General features: G+C 43.6%; 3 protein-coding genes across 6 annotated transcripts in view; 1 reads left to right on the top strand and 2 right to left on the bottom strand.

The window, feature by feature from the left end:
- Position 1: 1 nt before the first annotated feature.
- Positions 2-2,741, top strand: plin2 (perilipin 2; the record flags this gene model as incomplete). Its single annotated transcript, XM_050068046.1, has 5 exons — positions 2-43; positions 245-530; positions 1,081-1,259; positions 1,833-1,949; positions 2,067-2,741. Coding segments are annotated over 5 exons (1,077 nt in total), but the record flags the coding sequence as incomplete, so codon positions are not given.
- A 249-nt stretch (positions 2,742-2,990) lies between these two features.
- Positions 2,991-6,084, bottom strand: cdca9 (cell division cycle associated 9). Of its 3 annotated transcripts, none has more exons than XM_050067253.1 (10): positions 5,756-6,084; positions 5,531-5,662; positions 5,402-5,439; positions 5,263-5,314; positions 5,073-5,116; positions 4,875-4,936; positions 4,457-4,540; positions 3,709-3,790; positions 3,329-3,415; positions 2,991-3,199 (listed from the first exon to the last, which is right to left on the bottom strand). In XM_050067253.1, exons 1-10 carry the CDS (start codon positions 5,865-5,867, stop codon positions 3,155-3,157), a joined length of 738 nt encoding a protein of 245 aa, XP_049923210.1. In that variant the 5' UTR covers positions 5,868-6,084; the 3' UTR covers positions 2,991-3,154. The 3 variants fall into 3 exon arrangements, with proteins under 3 accessions (XP_049923210.1, XP_049923209.1, XP_049923211.1); XM_050067252.1 differs by having other exon boundaries at positions 5,073-5,140; positions 5,756-6,078; XM_050067254.1 differs by having other exon boundaries at positions 5,073-5,140; positions 5,531-5,657; positions 5,756-5,893.
- Positions 6,085-7,750: 1,666 nt separating this feature from the next.
- The window catches only part of dennd4c (DENN/MADD domain containing 4C), a 53,072-nt gene continuing 39,381 nt past the window's right edge, over positions 7,751-21,441 (bottom strand). The window contains exons 12-34 of one of the 2 annotated variants that reach the window (XM_050066610.1): positions 19,850-20,086; positions 19,208-19,353; positions 18,951-18,989; positions 18,493-18,623; positions 18,246-18,378; positions 17,884-18,090; positions 16,565-16,693; positions 15,804-15,951; positions 15,539-15,676; positions 14,271-14,390; positions 13,987-14,118; positions 12,730-13,820; positions 12,422-12,614; positions 12,205-12,302; positions 11,926-12,101; positions 11,680-11,838; positions 11,317-11,515; positions 11,102-11,212; positions 10,886-11,023; positions 10,609-10,726; positions 10,072-10,228; positions 9,846-9,910; positions 7,751-9,682 (exon numbers count right to left, since the gene is read on the bottom strand). In XM_050066610.1, the coding sequence (XP_049922567.1) occupies positions 9,546-9,682; positions 9,846-9,910; positions 10,072-10,228; positions 10,609-10,726; positions 10,886-11,023; positions 11,102-11,212; positions 11,317-11,515; positions 11,680-11,838; positions 11,926-12,101; positions 12,205-12,302; positions 12,422-12,614; positions 12,730-13,820; positions 13,987-14,118; positions 14,271-14,390; positions 15,539-15,676; positions 15,804-15,951; positions 16,565-16,693; positions 17,884-18,090; positions 18,246-18,378; positions 18,493-18,623; positions 18,951-18,989; positions 19,208-19,353; positions 19,850-20,086 (4,202 nt within the window). In that variant the 3' untranslated portion in view covers positions 7,751-9,545. The remainder of the gene's footprint in view (positions 9,683-9,845; positions 9,911-10,071; positions 10,229-10,608; positions 10,727-10,885; positions 11,024-11,101; positions 11,213-11,316; positions 11,516-11,679; positions 11,839-11,925; positions 12,102-12,204; positions 12,303-12,421; positions 12,615-12,729; positions 13,821-13,986; positions 14,119-14,270; positions 14,391-15,538; positions 15,677-15,803; positions 15,952-16,564; positions 16,694-17,883; positions 18,091-18,245; positions 18,379-18,492; positions 18,624-18,950; positions 18,990-19,207; positions 19,354-19,849; positions 20,087-21,441) is intronic. The other variant, XM_050066611.1, reaches the window with a different exon arrangement.

The raw sequence follows: 21,441 nt of genomic DNA, 5'->3' as shown, positions 1-21,441 counted from the left end.
GATTGAGAAGACACTGCCGATTCTCCACCAGCCGTCTGAGCAGGTATGTTCTGGATTATTGAGCAACAGCTGGCACACTTCAATTGTGTCAAAGGTCAGAGCAGTTAGAATCAAGCTAAATTGCACAATGTCGTTAATTTCCTGAGGACTCAGTCATGACCTTTGTCCTGTCTTTCTCAACTGCTGTTCTTTACACTCATACTTTGCTGTAATTTTATTTGCTCATGGTTTTATCTCTGCCCAGATTGTCTCCAGTGCCAAGGATGTGGTAACCACCGCTAAGGATGTCGTGACAGGCAAAGTGTCCGGTGCAAAGGGCACAGTCTCAGACACTCTGACCAGCGTCGTGGAAAAGACCCGGGGTGCGGTGCAGGATGGGATGGACAAGACCAGGGCGGTTGTCAGCGGGAGCGTCAGCACCGTGCTGGAGAGCAGAGTGGCCCGGCTGGTCAGCAGTGGAGTGGACACGGCCCTCAGCACCTCTGAGAGTCTGGTGGAGCAGTATCTGCCTCTGACAGAGGACGAGCTGGGTGAGTGGGGCCAAAAACCACCTTCAACTTGTGTTACACAGAATCCCATTTTATTACAACTTCATTTTCCTGGTGTGGTCTAAAGCTCAACCCACAATTTATCTTCGTTATTGGTTGTTTGAAATTTTTATTTTTGCCTGCTGTTCAGAATACACAAATAAAGGCTGACGAGATTAGGCTTGTTTTTCTGTAACAAGCTGTATCAAAGGTCAGTGATTAACAGGCAGCTGGAGCATGTTGTTAGTGATGGATCTGGTTCGGTTTCCAGGAAAACATTATTAAAGGAGTCTTTGTTTAGAGTGATTCGTTGCGTGCAGAACTTTACCACAAATAATCCTGTACACTGTTAGTTTAAATGAATCCGTTTTAAGGGATTGACAAGTGAAACACTGCATTTGCCATGGATTTAAACCCTCCAGCTACTTTAACTTGCAGAACTCTACAGCAATTTATAGCAGACTTTTCCATTCTCGCATTAAATAAATCACTTAGCAGTTACTTATGTGTCCCCATCTTAATGTGACATTTCATGTTTCCTTCCCTGTGACAGAGCTGGAGGCAAAAACTGTGAAAGGCTTCGACAACAAGGAGCCGAGCTACTACGTCCGCCTGGGCTCCCTCTCCACCAAGCTCCGCAAGCGGGCGTACACCAGGGCCGTGGCCAGAATCCAAGACGGCAAGCAGCGGAGCATGGAGTTCATTTCTGAGCTGAACTCCACTGTTGACGTGGTGAGTCGTTGTATTCAGTGATAATATTAGAACTGTAGACAAGCTTTACAATGACTCTTGACCTTAAAGGAATATGTCTCTCACAAACGACCATTTGTACATCAATAAGTCAAGCCGTGTTTCCTTGAATTAGTCAAACAGTGAACATATTTATTTACTGATTGGGGACGAGGTTTCACAGAAAAAGCTAAATCAAAGCATCCATTTACAAACTTACACAACTCATGCTGTATAATCCGAGTCTCATTTATTCAGTCATATGCTCAGTACATCCCAATCACATGCTCTTTCTCTCAAACTTTATGTAAGACTGAACTGAAAATGCATGTGTTTGGGAAGTACTGAGTGTACGACCGGATAAATAAGACTCTCTGATTAAAGGTAACACAGCATGACTGATTTACAAGTGGTTATTTTGTGAGTGAAGTATTCCTTTAACATAAAATGGGGACAAACATCAAGATCTGCATCCTAGTAACACATTTAGCATTCTGCCCTAAAGTGGCTTTTAAAAATACATTTTTTTTTTACATCTTATGGACAGACTGAGCATTTGAATGTTTGTTTCTCCAGATTGAATATGGCAGAAAGAATATTGACGGGGCAAACAGGATGGTAAACAACAAGTTGAACTCTCTGATGGCGTGGAGGTCCAATGGTTCACACCAGGAGAATGGCCACGAGGCAGAGGTAAGAAGGTGGACGACACAAATATCTAAAAAGATAACAGCATGTTAAGGAAAGATGAAAGCACTTTGAATTGAAACCGTGTCAAGTTATTCATATCTGTTCATCCCCTCCTCTCAGGTGATTGAGTCCCGCACCTTGACCCTGGCACGTTCCCTCACCCAGCAGCTCCAGACCACCTGTCTGGTCCTCGTCTCCAGCCTGCAGGGTCTCCCCAGCCACATCCAGCAGGAGGCGCTCTCCCTGGGCCACTCCGCCACACAGATCTACACCAGTTTCAGCAAGGCTAACGCACTGGGAGAGCTGCCAGACAGTGTGCTGACCAGCAGCAGAGTCCAGCTGGGCAAGATGAAGGATTCTCTCGACTACGTCATGGATTATCTGGTCAATAACACGCCGCTCAACTGGCTGGTCGGTCCTTTCTACCCCCGGATTGCCCCAGAGCCAAGTCATGCAGCGATTTCTGGCACCAGCAGCACGCAAGCTACGTCCTCCAGGTCTTCCTCCGCCCAATTACATTATGAGGAGCCCATGGAAGTCGAGATGGAGTCACTACATTCCCAGCAGCAGTAGTGATCCATCACAGCTTTATGTTCTGAGTTTTAACTGATGTATTCTGCTTTGTAGGCAAAGATTTGACTCCTCTATAGATTAAACTGCACTATAGTTCCATGTCAAAAACAATGCTGTTTTATACTTTTTTAATTTGTAATTCTTGCTGAAATTTGTATTTGCTAGCCAGTCTGGCAAAACATAATCCTGTGCTTTCTACATAAACTTTACTGGAATTCATAATTGCATTTCCTGAGTCTTTTTCCCCTTCACAAAAAAATTGAGTCTAATATAAATCTTTCACATATTTAGGACTTAATTTATACATCCTATTACATTAGTAATGCTACACTGATACTACACTTAAGTTGTAAGTGGAAAAATATAATAATTTTCAGGTCAAACTAAGCAAATTTAATACATTTTGAAACTTGTGATGGGTATTTGTCACTATATAATTAACCAAATTACACTGACAATCATGTAGGATAATACAAATAAGCTTTATTATATTTTTAAAACTCTTTAGGACAACCAAAGCACACCTGCTGATCTTATAAGCACATCTGATATTAAACCTTACTTCTATAAATACATTTCATAATATGACAAGTTTAAAATGTATTCAAATCCAAGGTGAGAAAAATCCGGGCAATTCATTGCAGGCAGCGACTTCGCCTCGACAGATAATCCATCAAACTCTGAAAATCCAAAATCAGTGGTACATTTCAAGTGTTTAACAGTATATTTTAAATGGCTTGTCAAGTCCCTTGTTATGAAAATGAGGCAAACACTCATAAGTAGCATTTAGATTGAAACTTTGTCATTACCGTGAGCTTCTGAATCTGACACCATGCCACGTCATCCAGCACGTCCAAGTTTATTTCATCCTTGGTCTCTTCAGAGAAGCAGACAGTCTGGGAGGGAAGAGAACCACAGGTAGGACACATACATGCAAGTGTGTCGCATCTGATAATGATCCAGGTCTATTTAAACACCTGAACATTAGCAATACAGAAAACATGTATATTGTGCAAAACTTTAACTGCGGCAGTGGAGAAACTGTCTTCTTGGGTTTGAAGGGTTTCAATGCGTTATTTAAATGCTAGTCTTACAAGGCTTGGACAATTTCTTGCCTTAAATGAAATAATGAAACAGCGTCGCCAACGAACGAGCTTGTTCCAGGTGACAAAGATTAAAAACAGCTTACCTGTCCCAGTGCTGTGGTGACAGTGATGTGTGCAGCAGAGCCTATCATTGAACAGTGCAGATCACCAGCAGAGACGACAGACCTGGGACAGCACAAGATTCACAAATCAATTTCATCAAGCACATTACCAGAACTATTTAAAAGAAACTGTCAGGGTACTCTGGCTTCCTCCCACAGTCCAAACACATGCAGGTTAACTGGTGACTCTAAATTGTCCGTAGGTGTGAATGTGAGTGTGAATGGTTGTCTGTCTCTATGTGTCAGCCCTGTGATAGTCTGGTGACCTGTCCAGGGTGTACCCTGCCTCTCGCCCAATGTCAGCTGGGGTAGACTCCAGCACCCTCGCGACCCTCAAGAGGATAAGCAGTTACAAAATATGAATGAATGAATGCATCAGGGTTCCCACACATTTTCATGGACAAAAGTTCAAAACCTTTTCATGACTTTTCAAGGACCCATAATAAATTTGATGTCCATTTTCACCATATAACATGAAGAGAAATGTATAATATACTTTATGCCAAATGTTGATTATTATATAAAAAAACTAAACAGCAACATTTCTGTTCTTTAATAGCTTGTTATTTTTGTCACATTATGTGGCATGTTATCCATGGAAGAGTACTGTAACAATTCATTTCATTACACGCAGCAAAATTTCATGACTTTTCAAAAACATTCAATGGTTTTCACAAATTCCATGACTATTCCCTGACTGTGGGAACCCAGATGCATCTCCATAACAAACCTGAGTTTAGGTTTGGTCGATCTGGTCTGCTCGTTGGTCTTGGTCACGCGGCTTTGAGTTCTTTTGACACTGACAGAGGAGCCGCTGTAGGAAAATAAGAGCAATGTCAAGGCCTCTATAATCGTTCACCACATACTACAACACCTTAAAGGGACAGTTCACCCGAAAAATCAAAAATATTTTTCCACTTACTTGTAGTCCTATTCATCAGTGTAGATTGTTTTGCTGTGAGTTGCAGAGTGTTGGAAATATCAGCTGTAAAGATGTCTGCCTTCTTTTAAATATAATGGAACCTGATGGCACTCAGCTTGTGGCGCTCGCACCAAAACAAACTAGACTGATGAACAGCACTCCAGGTAAAAGGAAAAATATGTACTTCTGATTTTGGGGTGAACTGTCCTTTAACCTCCAATCTTACGTGAGATTTCCAGTGCTGTTACTGCCAACTAATGTTCTGGTCCTTTTTGTCCCCTTTCCTCCCTAAAAATATAGAAAAAAAACCATTGTTTAGACACGTGACTTCGATTCCACTTGCTCAGTAAAAGACCACACATTAGTGTGTACAATTCTACAAGCTATTTATTTGTGTACAAACATTGTCTGGTACATTACTGACCTTAGAGGTCTTGGATGAGGGCCTCTGGGCTGGGCTGGACTGACCTGGTGAGGAATCGGTTGATTTAACTTGAAAATTAAAAGCACAGAAAATGACAGTTAAAACAGAATAATAGTTTAATCTTAAACAGTGACGCTTCATGCAGGAATGACACTGCTTTTTATGGTCGAAATAAAGAAAGTAATGTCACCTCTTTTACTGTGTACCCTCCTGAGGGGCTGCGGCATCTCGAGGGACTCATTCTGTAAAAAGGTGATAATTATACCTGTTATATATTTGTTTGTTTTGTTAATAGCAGCTGTAGAGGGCAAACAGGGAGCCCAACTCACCTTCATGGCAATTGACACATCACTTGCTGAGATTTCCTCTGACAGAGCAGAAAGGGTGATGAAAATAAACAAGATATGAATCTCAATACTCTTGGACCAGCTATTATCTTGTGAATTAAAACGTCTCACCGCATATTAAATCCCCTATGAGCGTTTTTTGAAGCGAAGGAGGCATCTTCATCACCTCCACTTTGAAGACTTTGTCCACTGTTGCCAACATGTTCTCCATTTTGGCTTCTAACTCGTTCATACGCTCCTGTGCTGTAAGGAAACACATTATGACGTGAGAACCAAAATGGAGACGATAAGAGGATGTGAAGAACCTGACATTTGACCTTTCAGTCGCCTCCAGACCTTCTTTCTCAAACTGCTGGATGAAGAGAGTCAGTCTGCTCTGTCGCATCTCTCGGCTCAGCTTCTCTTTCAAAAGGTTGTTTCCTGAGTTTTTCGTCCGTCTCAGCGGCATCTTGTTGTCCTAAGGTTCGGCCTGTGTGTGCTGAAGCTCCGGTTGCCGACAGACACACACCTGTGAGCGCGCAACATTTAATTGAGATATTCATGCGCCTACCGGAAACGAGTCATGTGGTTCTGTAAGAGCTGCGTTGCGTGGCGGAAGGATATCCTTCAAAATGCCTGCTTCAAAAGCAGTGTAAAAAATAAATGTCTGGTAAAATCACAAAAAATAGTGACCCTTGTTCCAGACTTGAGCCCATTCTCACGTTATTAAAGCAAAAAATTATGTAACTTTTAAATAAACATAAAGTAAATTATTTCTTTTTTTTCCCCCTGAAACTCCCAGATAGCTAAAATCCTGAGACCCGAACTTTTGTTTGGTATGCATTTTTAATTTCTCCTAGCTATTTGGGATCAGTACGATCCGATACGTATAAAAAAAACTAAACATTGTCAACAATAATTAAGTCCCAATGTCCTCAGATGAGACGATGGTAAAGTCTCAATGTCCTCAAATGAAACAAAAATAAAGTCCTATTGTCGCCATACAAGTACTTCCTAATTTAGTGTCCTAATTGGTCAAATTTGTTGCCGTATCAATCTACAAACATTATTAATCATAAATAAACAAGTTTCAACCGTAAAATGTGATCAGGTTTTGTCCATTTTTATGTCGGGATTGGCTGCAGACTGGCGTGACAGAGATGGCTGCCATCTTGTTTTTATATGGATTAGTGTACTGTGCTCTTACTACCACTAGATGGCACAAAAAGTGTCCACGAATGAGGACAACAGGTCTTGGTTAATTAGAGTGAAATACAAGGTCTAGTAAACCCAAAATGTGATGACCTCATATGAAGACACAGGGTGGCAGAGGGTTAAACTGTTCCAGAGAGTGTAAATGTGACAATATCTCACTTTTTATGTTTCCACTGGTGGGATGGGACTGTGCTTTCTGAATATTACATATGGTTTCTGGATTTTTTTTGTTGTGAATTCAGTGAAAGTTGAAGCCATTCGCACACTGTTTATGAAATCCAAATTATGTAACTTTGAAAGATAGAAAAAGTAAATCATTTCTCATTAAAAATAAAAACTGAAATGTTAAAAAAAAAAAAAAAAGTGAAGATTCCTACCCAATAACCTTCCATTCTACAGCTTATTTTTTCTCAAGTGTTTGGAGTTTTTTGTTGGGTATGACAACTTCCCAGATGGCTGAAATACATTCATCTGTGCCGATGAGTATAAATGTGATTAACTTGCTTTCTAAAGTATCCACTGTTTGGATTGGACCATGCTTTCTGAGCGATATGTACACTAGGCTTTGTATTTTGGATTCAAGATATTGCAGCATGACAAGGCAACCTCACTATTTAATCGACAGCAGCAGCCTCTTATATGCAACATTAAACAATGGAGACCACAAAAGAAGGCAAATGTTGGCATCTGAGTGTCACGAGCTGCAGCCATCACAGAAAAGTGCCCTGCTGTGTTTTCATGTTGCTGCTTCCATTGTTGTCTTACATGCACTCACACAGACAGAAGACAAAAGCTGGCCTCAGAGAAAATGTAAGTGGAAAATATGAGTCTGAAGTAAAAGGAGCCGATGACACTTGACTGTCAGACCTGCGGAGGACAAGATGAAGGAGATGGAGGAGGACTCCGTAATGTAAAGGAAGAGTTTGGAGGATTCAGTGGAAATGATGAGAGCATGAGGAGGGAGGAAATTTGATGCTGACCAGAAAATCACAAAGGATGACGGGAGACATCAAAGCTTCACAGCATGAGGGACAAACTAAAAGCAAAATAACATGCATCTCTGCAGCTTCTCACACGTGACACTAAAACAAATTCTCATCGGCAAAGATGCAAAAAATGGACACATTTTGTTTTCAATCAGTTCACAAACTCATTTATTGCAGCGCACTTAAGTGTAGACATTCAATTCCTTTCCACAGGACGGTAAGAGATCACTTAATCTATTGTTAAAGAACAGTCTCTTCTGTACATCCTCTGCCATAAGGAGGTCAAATTTACAAAGTCAGTACAGGGTGGGATCCCTTGAAACAAACTAAAAGGGAAAGTGGGGATTGTTAGTCATACAAATGCTAAAGTTACACCGTCTGCAATCCATATGTCAATGATACAAAAATAAATAATTGAGAATTTCATCTTGTTTTGGAGGAAAAACTACTGTTTAGAGGTGGTCTCATCTCATCTTCCTTGATAAAGGTCAGGGTTCTTTTTTTTTTAAATCTCTGCAGTGCAAATTGAATATTTCACAATATTATCGCTTCTGTACAAGTCGCTCTCCCAAGGCTACAATCGGACCACCTACGCCCATTTCCCAACAGTTCATCCCAACAGCACTTTGCTTTAGTCGGAGCATTTAGTGGAATGTCATGTTGTGAAACTGTCTTTCTTAACACAGTGTCAGCAGTACTGAAGAAGCCCTTTGCAGTATAAAGCTCTAATTGCTACTGTGTGTAAACCATAAAAGCAATCTTGTCTGCAAATACCCAATTAAAAAACAAACAACTTTACTGGTTCGTTCTAAGCTAGAGTAAGGAGCAGCCCCAGCACATGTGAGTTACAGTTGTAATTTACCATTAGAATAAGGCATATTAGCTGAACAAGTAAAGTATGTTACTGTTAAAAAAACGCAGATATTAAAAACACAAGTTGGACCGACTGTTCCGTCGCTGAGGCACAGAGCCGCCTTTCCCTGCGACAGAACATGTGTCTTCATTTTAAAGTGTGGGGATCAGTAGTGTGGCATGCCTTTTCACTTCCCATTGATGCATTTGTTTTATAATCTCGCCCCCCACTCGTCTGGTTTTAATCACACACGGGTCGAGTGTCGCTTCTTTAAGACCTGTTTTGATTGCAGGGCACCTGGAATGTTGCAGAATTAATTCTAGTGATTGATAATTAGTGATTGTCCTCAGTCCTCTCCCATTCACGTGTACTTCCATTGCGTATTTACACATCCATGTACATTTACAAAGAAACAAACCTGAACATTCATTAAGACTTGGATCACACAAACAGTCATGGAGACGTGTTGCCGCCAGAAAAATAGGCAACCCTGGTTTCAGATTTCCCCCCGAAGTAAACAATATGTACAAAAGACAGGTGGACTTGTGTTTTTTTAGAAAGTGCACAAAGGAACAGTCTGGATCTGTACACGCTCTCAAATAAGTCGGACTGATCTAATGTTGGGAGAGTTAGCGCAGATTTTAGCAGAGCAGGAAAAAGGCGATGAGACAAGGAACTGTCACACACACGGACACACAGATATGTCTACACCATAAGGGCAGTCAATACATTCTGTACAGTGATTAATCATTTTATACACCATCTTTAAAGAAACACACCTCAACTAGTCCCAAAGGATTCACTGCAGCTTTTCCGAGCCATTTACAGAAACAGTCCCACCTGTAAGTAGCTGCTTGGAAAAGCCGATGAAAAGCATCATAAGGTGGTAAAAAAAAAAGAAGAAAAAAAAAAGATGATGGGGCATCTTCCAAGACAAAGGGAAGAAGAAGAAGTACCATGTTTGGGCGATTGGTGGTGTTTGAATACAGAATAATTTTTTGCTCACACCCTGTCTCGCCGCCTATCCTTCCCTCCTGCCACCTGTCGCACTTGACCAGTCGGGTTCTTTCATCTTTGCCGCAGGCGTTTGTGGTCAGATGATGGGGCTGCCGAAGCATTTAAGGCACCACTGGACACTGGCGCTGGGCGGTCGATCGAAGTGGAGCAAAGACTTGAGCTGCTCGGGGCTCAGTTCGTCGTACGCCAGGCGGTACTCCCTGTCAAAGGCCTCTGCAGGTGTACAGTAAAGGGGGGAAGATTCGCAAAGTCAGAAAAGAGCACAAGTAATACTGATTTTGAGTGAAATTTAGCATTCTTTACTTTTTGAAGACAGCGTCACTTTTAATAAACTAAAAAATGTGCAGTTTCACTGATGATATGCTGATTTACTCACCTACGTCGATGTTCTCCTTCCCCAAGGCCACCAGTGAGAGGAACAATATTTCTCTATAGATACTCCTGAGAGAAATACAGGACACAGAAATGAGACATCAGATGTGTCCACATTAACATTACAAGAATTTAAATGTCTAAAGCTTTGCAGAAAAATAAAAAAGTAATGAGAGCTTCAAGAAGAGCTGAATCAGACGCATCTCTGAGAAGGAGGACAAAAGTCTGACCTCTGCCGTTTGACACCCTCCGGGCGCCGTTTGATCTCTCGGATCAACAGGTTGATGGGCCCGTAGACGTCGTTGGTCTGGATGTTGCGAACAATTGTGTTGAGGAGGGTACGAATCTCCTGGTGGTCCGTCGGCGCCAATGTTCCCTTTTTCTCCACTGGAAAACACACACACCATCAGAGAGACTGTTACTCTATCCTTTTTAGTAAAGAGCCTCAAGTCTTCTGGCCAACAGTGACATTGTATCCAAAGAGGTTAAATAACTACATGATGTCATGTTCTTGCCACATGAGACATTTATATTTAGCTCAGTTTGTCATCAATAAATCTGCATGCTTCCTTTATGTATGGCATTGCAAATAGTTGTCTTTGTTTCCCCCTAGTGGTACAAGTGGTTTCTACAATAAAAAACATTATGCCTTAAAAATAAAAAATCGCATGTTTTCTTATGGTGTTTAGGGATGTCAACCATCACAACAGTAATGTCTAATACAGTATATGAATACTGCGGCCTGATGTGTGTCTGTGCACACTCACACAAGGTCCTCCAGAGCAGGTAGAGGGGCTCTCCATGTTCCTGGTGCAGGTTGATGTTGTCCCACAGGAGCTGGACGTATACCTGCTTGCTGTCCTGGGACAGTGACGTCAGGGGCAGCTGCAAAGATAAAACCATTATTAATATTCCTGTCAAACAGTCCACAAAGGAAAGACATCTTAATATTCTTAAGCGGCTTGTTTGGGACAGAAAGAGTTTGCTGAGTGAAGAAAAGCCTTAACAAAAGAGTAACGATAGATGGCACGTGAAGTCTCTAACCTGGACTCCTTTGTTGCAGTGTTCAGAGGTAAGGATGAGACCAGGTAAATGACTGGGCAGGTCCAGACGGCGGAAATACCAAACCAGGTTCCAGAAGATGATGGGGTGCTGGTTGAGGAACTTGTGGGTGTAGATCACCTGTTGGGACATGGCAGAGTAGCTGAGTCGCTGTGAGGCAGACGTGTTGTTAAGCATATGTGTATGTGAGTGCTTTACCTGATCTCCCTCGTTCTCCAACAGGGTCTCCAGCTCCTTGCGCAGCACCAACGGGCTGAGGTATGGTACGGACACAGGCTTGGGGTTCGGCCGTTTTGTCCCCATGCCATCCTGACAAACACACACACCGATTACTTTCACTGCACTGCAGATACAGTGGTTTCTGTAATATTTAAGCCAAGGGGGTAAGTGCTGTGACAGTAAGGAGCACTGACCGACACCTCTTGCAGGCTGCAGGGCAAGCTCGTGGTGGAGACGCCGTGCGTGGGTCTCTGGGAGTAGTCCAGGCTCTGAAAAGGGCCACCGACACTGTTGCTGCGTGTCAGTGACGTCCCACTGCACTTCTGCTGCTTCCCCGCTGCCTGGTGCTCAAGGAGACCCAGGGGGTCCGACTGCACTGGCTCTGGGATCAGACTAGGAACACGAAAGGCAAAGAGGATTCAAGGTACAAGTCACTTTAGCTTCTTGGGTTGATATGTCTGCAACACATCATCCTGGTCATGACTTTTCACATCTGATGTTAAACTGATTTTACATTAAAACTTCAGGTGTTTCACAGGAAGTTGTTGGGTATATACCTCCTATGTGATCCAGGCAGATTATCTGGAGTCTCCCTTGGTTCTTCTTCAGGGAAAGCGATAAGGTCTGGCGTCTTTATGTCAGCTGAGCCGCTGGCTGTGGGCTGGGCACTGGTGCTGTGGAGACTGTCTTGTGAAGCACTGGGATTCACGTAGAACCTGAGAGAAAATCACACAATTGTCAATTTGCGTTTGCTAAAAGTGACGATACATTGTAGATTTCATTCTACGACAGCTGATTCTTACCCAGTCATTGTGCGCAAGTCATGAAATTCCACATGCAGTAAGGGGAGAAAGGCTGTGCTACAGAAAGGACAGTTGGTATTCAGGTTGGAGTCGTCGGCTGTCCAGCCTGCCATTATCTCCTCGTCGTACACCAGGGCTTCACACGAGCGGCACTGGGAGCAGCTGGACATCAGAACCTGTCAGCAGGGAAATAGGTCCAACCAGTTAGGAGTTATATCAGTGTACGTGTTGGCAGTGGAAGCACAGCAGCAGCAAAGGTGTGTGTACAGTATGTCTGACCTCCAGTGCACAGTTCTGGTAAATGCTTGTGGAAGAAGCGTGATGTGAGGAGCCTTGCTCAGAGTCTGGACCCCTGCCTGCTCGTCCTGGAGTTGGATCTGCACAGAGAGACAAAAATAAACTCTGGAAAATCTAATCTCACAGGCCAACTAACCTCATTAGGCTCTTTTTCCACTTATACTTAAGTGTATATTTGCACGACAGAGTGAGTGCTTACGTATCTGCTGGGTCCCTCGGCCCGTGTCACTGCTGCCGCTGCTGCTGCCCAGGCTGGTGCAGCTCTGGTTGAGACCGTTGGCCACCAACCCCGGTATTGCTCCTCTCTCAGGGCTCTCGTCTACGTCATGTGCAGCCAGCATGTTTTCATCCAGATGGGATGGGAAGCCGCCGCCACCACCCTGAGCTTCATCCTGCAGGGTAAAGATAGGTGGGATTTAGAGGACTGCTTCAAATCATCAGCTCTGGTCAGAATTTATCAGCTAATAAAGCTAATAAAATAATGAAATTCATCCTTTAATGACTCACCTCGTCATCTGAGTAAGAGTAAGCTGAAGCGACTGCTCCCCACACTTTGCTGGCCACATTTGCCGCCTGTTTCATGCCAGATTTAAGCACGTCAATCTTAGGTCCCGACAAGAGGGTGTCCATCTTGATGCCTGAAATGGAGTTGATGACTGAGCCCAACGACCCTCCCTGGGAGGACTTGACCAGCGCTGTCAGTGAGGATGATCTTGGACCTGGGCTTCCCGCAGTGCTGCCAGGAGTCTTTGTCTTTGCTGCAAAAGTCTTGGAGCGAGTAACAGCGTTGGGGCTGCGCTTGGGTGTATCACCTGGGGAGCCCATTGGAGTTTTGACAGGAGGCACAGGGAGGCTGGACCTGCGCTCCATTGACTGTTTGGGCTGTGGGGTGTCGACAGTGTCTCCCTGGGCCTGCTGGAGCTCCATGCTGGAAGACTTTACACCCAGGGGGCTTCGCAGGCTCATGTACATTTCGATCTCCTCGGCCAGGTTGCGGGACACCACAGCAGGCATGGAGCGCGGCGGCTCCTGGCTGGTGACAGAGGCCGACTCTTCACTCAAGGTCACAAGGAGGGAAAGCGGGTCAGCGCCCACCTCCACGTCCTCCCTCTCCAGGGTTGGCCCTCGCAAAGCAGAGTCCTCCTCGTTTGTTTCAGTTTGCTTCCTCTGTCGTTTCTCTGTTTTTATCTCCGTCCCCTCCACCTCTTCATCATCTCCCTTCCCTTCTTCTGATGCTCCTGGCCCCTCTTCCTCTTGCAGCTTTACCAGTGTCAAGTCCTGATCATCTTCATTCTCTTCTTCCAGGTCTTTGAAAAGTGCTTTGGACACACTATTAGGGGGTGGACTTTGGCCCGAACAGAGCGCTGCGGTCAGGATACGGGCGTCGGCACCCATCTGACTGGCCATGTGGTCCACGCCTTGCTCTAGGAGCATCCCAGCACGGGTTTCAGCGCTGAAGCTACAGCTGCGTTCGGCAAAGCATTTCTGCCGCTGCTGCTGAGACTGGTGAGCTACATCCCCTGATGGCAGCTCGGCCGTATCATCAGGAAAAGACACGCTATCGTTCTTGCTGTGTCTCCTGAACAGCTTCCCTGTACCTGCAGAATGTGTACAGATAAAATGAGAGTTGTCTGTTTTAATTTGACTAAGAAGACTGAGAAGTCATAGCAGAGAACAAATTGCTATGATAATTTGTGATTGCACTCTTAAACCATTTAAAATTATTTATTTTTTTAATCTTAAAGACTTGATCTTTTGCCTCACCTGTTTCCCTGCCTCCATCAAAGCTCCCTGTGGACAGCTTCACAATACTGGGGACCGGCGAGGACACATCAACAGGACTGGGGGGCTCTGCTACTGCTACAGCACTGTCCACCGAGCCGGCAATGTCACTTCCTGGTTATATGAGTACATCGTCAACAGAACAACATCACTGCACAAAGAGGAAAAAGGCTTTTCTGGTGCACAAACAACCTTCAAATGCAAAACTAGAACTGGATGTGACTGTCTGCTACATGCATTGTGTAGAATTGAAGTGCCTTTCTTACCATTATGCTGTGCTTTGGAACTGTTTCTCTCTTCAGCGGCAAGGACAGCTGTGTGTGAAGGCTCCACCAGCTCCTGGTGTAGCTCATCTTTAGAGCCGTAGCCTTGATCAGACTGCCTTCCTGTGGATCACAAAAATCACACAAACAACGCTGTAACTGCTGTGAAGTTGTGGCCAGTGGTGTCGCAGCAACTCCAGATCTCAGTCACTGGTCAAATGTCATTTCTGACCTTCAAGTTTTAAAGCCTTAGGGCCTGCGCTGGAAGGGCGCTGCGGAGCGCTGGGATGAAGCATCCTCTGGTAATTTAATTAAAAGGTATGGCATATGGGTCCACAGTAGCTTATTATTATTATTATTATTGGGTCTTATAAGAGTGGGCTACAATGAGTACCGGGCCATCAAATCACAGCATCCGCGGTGAGAGGACACGGAATTGTGTGCGCTTTTACGCACGTGGGTGTAGGTGATCACGGATCTTTGATGTGGGAAAGATGTAGCCAGATGTATTACCTGTTTTAGATACGTGGTTGTCTGTCCGTCTGTCCGTCCGTCCGTCCGTCCGTAGCACGAGTCATGTGCGCCACTCCACCACCGACCCGTGCGTAAAAGCGCAAACAGTCCCTCAGCTGGCAGGGAGAGAGCAGCCCTCGCGAGCTGCTCTCTCCCTGCCTGCAGGGCTGTCCCTCCTTGAGGCAATGAATGAGGAAATAATCGCCCCGGCGATATAACGAAATAATAAGTCGTTATCACGAGATAACAGTGCACATACACAAAAAAAATACATGGCCGTTCTCGTCTTCCGTATGATACATATACTGTGTTAATCTTTTAATGCTACAGCTGGTGAAGTCATCATCATGTTTTATTAGTAGGATTTGTGTTAATGTACTTAGTAACTTTGCCACCACTGTATGGGTTAGAATTGATTACATGTGTGTTGCTGTAAAATCTCTCAATTTATATAGGCCTATTGCTGGAAAAATAATTAATTTAGCTTGGTTGCCTGGAAAAAGCGCCGGTGACGACACCTGCGCCCTTCTGAAAAGTTCAGAGATTTTCAACTCAAAACGCTCAGAGCGGCCACACAAAAAAGAAGGAGCGGCCGGAAAAAAGACGCTGGGCGCAGCGCCTTTTTCCTAGGCGGCCGCAGACGCTCTCTCCTCATTGGGAACAATTGAAAAAAGACGCTGGCCTTCTTCTGGCGCTCAGAAAAAGGCGCTATGTGGACACAGGGGCCTTATACATCCAAACCTCTTAACTTTAGGTACCTGTGCTACAGTGGTTGTCTGCTGCGTCTTCCATGCCGTGGCTGTGGGCAAACAGGTTGTGCTCCTCACCGTTGACCTCACTTGAGCTGTCGGCACTTCCATGACTTAAACGGTCAGCATCACTGACTGTTGATGCAGCTAAAGACAGTACACATAAAGACAAAAAGTGGGTGAGAAACAACGAAACATAATGATAGAAAGCAGCTCAGTTTGACAAAAGTGTCTCCTGTTACGCAGCCTTATCACGTTGTTTTTCCATTCCCACCTGTGATACTAAGTGTGGGTCCCTTCTCGGATGAGGTTTGGTGTAGAGCGTGCTTGAACTGGGCCACTCCACGAAGCACATTACGAAGCTTTGTCCACATAAAGAGGCCACTGCGGTTCCTGCTCGGCCATGGGCTCTCTAAGACGGCCTGCACACAGAGACAGAATGAAGAATGAGACAAAAACTTCTCAAATGGTTCCTGTTGTGCCTTAAATGGGACCCATTATGCTCATTATCAGGTTCATACTTGTATTCTGGGTTTCTATGACAACATGTTTACATGCTTTAATGTTAAAAAAACCCACTTAAGTTTCCTCATACTGTCGCGCCAGAACACCTGTATTCAGCCTCATTCTGAAACACTCCGTTTTAGTGGCTGCCTCTTTAAGCCCCCTCCCAAAAAAACCCACTCTGCTCTGATTGGTCAGCCTTTCCGGGTCTTCGGCATTCCCCGATAAAAAGCTTCTAAACCACAATCTTCATAGCTGAAAACGTGACAGTAGGAATATGATCCAAAATCTGAGATAAAATATCATCAGCTACCACGATTACATGTTTTCTTGACGTTAGCATGTAGCTACCAGTAGCAGTGTAGGTTCGTAATGTAAACATTTGCAGTAAAGTGCCTACAGCAGATGGCTATATAAAGAAATGTTACAAGCTGACAGCAGGTTGTCTTGAAAGTAGCTACATCAAAGTGCTTTCTGTCCTTTGAGCTACAGTGGAGAAATGATTTAGCAATGTAAAAGGCTATATATGACCTTGTTGTAGTATCCATATGTGATGGCGTTCGGATGTACTCCAGCTTTCTTCATCTCAACCAGGACTCGTACAGCCATGACAGGAAGACCCCACACACCACACAGCTGCATCACAACTCTGTAACACACCTGAAAGACAGTGAGATAAAAAACATGAAAAAAGGGCACAAATAATCACAAGAATTATCGCCCTGCGGTTGTACGCCTCCATGAACCAGGCAAGTTTCTCTTACAGTTTACATCCATGTCTGTGAAAACATGGATGCTTCACATCCATTGACCCCCGAGATCTATACAATCAGCAAAGTGTCAAGGTGGACACCCAAGATTAGTGTCACCAATTTAGCATCTGACCAAATATTTCCTCCTCTGTTCCTGAGATATAATGTTGAATATGGCCAGAAAAGTGTAACATTATGATGTCACAGTGAAGCTGACCTTTGACCTTGACCTTTGAACACATTATTTTATCCTATTAGACATTTGTGTGAAGTTTTGTCAAAATCAGCCTATGAATTCTTGAGTTATGGCCAAAAACATATTTTGTGAGGTCACACTGACCTTGACCTTTGACAACAAAAGTCTTATCAGTACATTCTTTAGTCCAAGTGGACGTCTGTGCCAAATTTAAAGAAATTCCCTTAGGGTGTTCTTGAAATATCAAAGTCACAACAATGAAACAGATGCAAGATCACACTGACCTTTGAGCACCGAAATCCAGTCAGTTCATTGCTGAGTCCAAGTGAACATTTATGCCAAATTTAAACAAATTTCCTCATTGTGTTCTTGAGATATTGCATTCACAAAAAATAGACGGACAAGGTCACAGTGATGTTGACCTTTGACCACCAAAATGTAATCAGTTCGAGTCCAAGTGAACATCTGTGTCAAATATAAAAGATTCCCTAAGGTTGTTCCTGAGATATCACATTCACAAGAATGAGACAGACAAGGTCACAGTGACCTTGACCTTCCACCTATGACTAATCAGTTCATTGGTGAGTCAAAGTGAACGTTTGTGCCAAATTTCAAGATATTTCCTTGTAGTGTTCTTGAAATATCACATTCACAAAAATGACACAGCCAAGATCACAGTAACCTTGACCTTTGACCACCAAAATGTAATCAGTTCATCAAGTCCAAGTGAGCATTTGTGCCAAATTTGAAGAAATTCCCTTTAGGCATTCTTGAGTTGTCGTGTTCACAAGGATAGGTTTGCCGGCGTGGAGGCAAAATAAGAGCACCTCATCAAGAGACATGAAAAAATATGAAAGCTCTAAGTAAAAATATATAAATATATATATAGAGTCTCAACGTACCTCATCCAGCACCTCCACCTCAGTGGTCCTCATCTTGAGGAGCACGTTGTACGCCTGATGCATGGCACGGCTTTTAGACTTGGACAGTCTCACGGCTGCCGGCAGGCAGATGAACCACAGGCTGTAGCAGTGGCTGAACAGACAGCGCGCCCACAGCGGAGGGTTGGAGTAGAAACGCTTGGCCATCTTGTATGCTAGCTTGATCTCCTGTTGGATCGGACAGACATTTAAAGCATGAATGGTTTGAGAGCTGATGAGGAGGGAGGATAAAGAGTGTGGGAAGATTATTTTTGACACAGGGTAAGGTTACATCATCCAGTCCTCACAGGGTGGGTATTGTGACTGTGTGAGTATGTACACACCTGCTTTGTCCTCTTAGCCAGTAGTGCGGGGCTGCTGGACAGACTGGCCCCTGCTGCTCTGCTGCTGATTGCTGGTCGTAACTCCCGAGGACGGTCAAATAGCTCCATACGCAGCCTGGGGAAACCTTTGTAGCTGGAGAAGGAGGGATAAGAGTGTTACAAGGTCACATGAGCACTAAGACTTTGTTTTGTTATCCATGTTTTTCTGTCTAACAGAGTTTTACGAGACTGCAGAAAAAATACACACGTGTATTTGGGGGCAGGTTCAGTTCCATCATCAACTGGAGGTTCAGGAGGCATGACAAAGACAGTGTGCTCGCTCTTCTGGGACTCATCCAGCTCTAACAGTCTTGTGTCCTCAGATGACTCTCCTTCGACCTGAAGTGAGGATCCAGAACCTTAGCGTTAGTGACAACATGACTTGAGTTGTACAAAAAGCACACACTGCGGGTCATTTCCTGTCTGATGGCAGAAAGTAAACTACAAGCATAATACAATCTATGATGCTTTTCCAATTAGGCACATGCTTATTTGATTGTGGTTAGGATTCAAGGACAGAAGAAAAGCAGGAAACGTTCATGCCCCTTGGTGGAAACACTTATCATAAGGAGAAAAAGGTTAATTTATTTACCTTTTTAAAGTTAGTCACAAACATAAAAAAACAAGGCGCGAGGAAATCTGATTACAGTGTAAGCCCTGCATTACCTTGGTGCCCTTGTCGGTGATTTTATCAGAGGGAAAAAGCTGCAAGAAGAGGAAAGGGAAAGGGACCAGAATGAATCAGAGGAAATTTTGGCTTCCTTACTCTCCCAGTGGATGAATGTTATTTTGCCAATAAAACACAACACAAAGCCCCGCTCATGGAAGGAAACCTCTGGTGGAAGAGGAAAAACACCATAAAACCAGTGTGCGGCGAGTACAGTAGATATCCGAGACTGGCATGACGCTGGGCTGGTAATCACCTTCTCCACGCAGTCGTCAAAGAAGGCCAAGCCGGTGTCCTTGTCACTGACGAAGGTGCACTCCTCAATGAAGCGGATGAATATCTGGGTCTTGGTGAGCTGGGAGTAGAACTTCTGGTGGGCTCTGTCTCTGCTTTTGAGGAACCCTGAAGGAAACAAAGAAGAGACTGTGGTCTCACTTTTTATGTTCAACTGAAATCCAGATTTCTGCAGTCAAATCAAGTTTCATTGTATTTTTATCCCTCTTCAAAAACAAATGTGTGGCAGTGAAGACAGAAGTGTTAAAATGTGCCTTTCCCATCACTCTAACTGTATCTAAAATTGATCTCTAACAGTGAAGCTAAATGGAGATGAGAACCAATTTCCCAGAAGCGAACATTAGTGGAGTCTTATTATAGCCGATGAGAAAGGTGATTGATTTGTAAAAACACTTAGGCTGAGTGATAGTTGAGATGCTCCTTGAAATAGAAATGCCAATAACATTAAACGTTAGATGAAGGTAAATGAAGGTCGTAAATTATGCACGAGTTACGAAGCCAAAAAGCTCAACACATCCAGGTTCCATAGTGTTAGACTGCGCATAAACAAAATCATATCCTACATGCTGATTTCTGAAAAATGAGCTGTGAATCGCTCGTTTACCTTGCAGGTCGTAGAGGGAGTCTGCAGCCGTGGCCTTTTCGGAAGGCGCCTGGGTGATGGGTTTGAGGTAGGAGCGGTAGCCCTTCAGGATGGAGGCCATGAAGCGAAGGAAGGCCTCCTGGATTTCCATCTCCAGGGCCGTCTTCTTCTTGTGCCAGGTGAAGTCTGCTTCGATGGGGGTCATGTCCACTGCCGAGTTTACTAACGAGTTTTCCTGCGCTGTTTGACGGACTGAAACTAAAACACACAACAAACGTCAGTAACAACAATGCACATTAATAAACTACTCATTTGATTAAAATTATAAGTATGGAAGCCCAAAACTGACAAAATGTAGTAAAAGGTTATCAGACAGGTCAAAAACATGACTGAATACATTGGTAACTACATGATTAAAATGGAGCATATAAATATAGAGCTTTATACTTTAAATTTATGTGCCTGGATTACTGCAACAGCCCTCTTTCTGGCTTGAATCAAAAATCTATTAATCGACAGCAGACTGTCCAGAATACGCTGCCAGGCTTTTAACCAGAACCAAGAGACTCCAGTTAAAGCCTCTGTACACTGGCTCCCAGTATGTTTAAGATTTATCTGATTACTTTGAAGGCTCTTCATGGTCTCTTTCCCAGCTGTATCTCTGACCTCTTACAGAACCGTACACACAAGTACGTGCTTTGAGATCCCCGGGCCGAGGTCTTCTATCTGTTCCAAGACCAAGCGTTTGCAGTGAGGGTGTCTAGGCTCTAGAATGATCTGCCTGAGGAAATCAGGTCGGCCGAGTCAGTGATCTCTTTTAAGCCCCTTCTTAAAACACACTTTTATCAGAAATGTATTTATTTTCTTTCCTTCTTTCTTCCTGATGATTTTATGACTTGTTTTATTTTGCGACCTTGTGAAGAACTTTGTAACACTGGTTTTTAAAAGTGCTCTGTAAATAATTATCATTATTATTATTATTACTTCAGATTGTTGAAAAAGCATAAAAACATCTACTTTTTTTTTCCTTTTCCTGTCCTTTATCAGTTTATAAAATAAATTAAAACTTCATTCATTTCACTCTGTCTTTTACTAGCCAATTTTATTGTTTTAAACTCTATTTTCCCCACACATTTTCTTTTCCTCATCAAGTGGCCCTCAATAAACAGGTCCCCAGGAGAGCCACTCAGCCTTGCAGCAAATTTTTCCCAGTGGCCACTTGCGGTATTGCAACAACTAAAAAAAGCCTACAGCCCAAAAAGCATTTTCCCCAAGGACCACCACTGTAACAAAAAAATATCTGAAACTGTTGACAGGACACCTCGAACTGCAAGGTCAACTATATGACTGTTTCTATTTCAAAATTTTGAGCTATGGAGCTATGGAGGTTTTATATTTGTAAAACCAAGAGAAGCAATTTATACATTTTTAACATCTTCACAATGTAAAGCCCAGTGGGAGCTTGTGGACAGGGCCCGTGGGACAAACACTACTGCGCATATTCAGTTGGAAAGTAAATCCGCACGCTTGAAAACTTTTTTGGCGTATGCACCAGGCAAGCAACTTCATAGGACTGAAAAGGCGCCACAAACAATTATTTTGTCACAAACAAA

This window comes from Epinephelus moara, chromosome 17 (assembly GCF_006386435.1).
Source record: "Epinephelus moara isolate mb chromosome 17, YSFRI_EMoa_1.0, whole genome shotgun sequence".
Classification (NCBI taxonomy): domain Eukaryota; kingdom Metazoa; phylum Chordata; class Actinopteri; order Perciformes; family Serranidae; genus Epinephelus; species Epinephelus moara.
Note: the sequence above shows the minus strand (reverse complement) of the source record. Positions and strands in the feature narration are given on the sequence as shown.

What these genes read in the sequence shown, in the direction of transcription:
- cdca9 (XM_050067252.1), bottom strand. Translation starts at nt 5,867, where the DNA reads ATGCCGCTGAGACGGACGAAAAACTCAGGAAACAACCTTTTGAAAGAG. An exon ending in CCTCATCCAAGACCTCTAAG is followed by an intron (nt 4,937 to 5,072) that starts GTCAGTAATGTA and finishes CTATATTTTTAG; the next exon opens with GGAGGAAAGGGGACAAAAAG. An exon ending in AACAGCACTGGAAATCTCAC is followed by an intron (nt 4,541 to 4,874) that starts GTAAGATTGGAG and finishes ATTTTCCTACAG; the next exon opens with CGGCTCCTCTGTCAGTGTCA.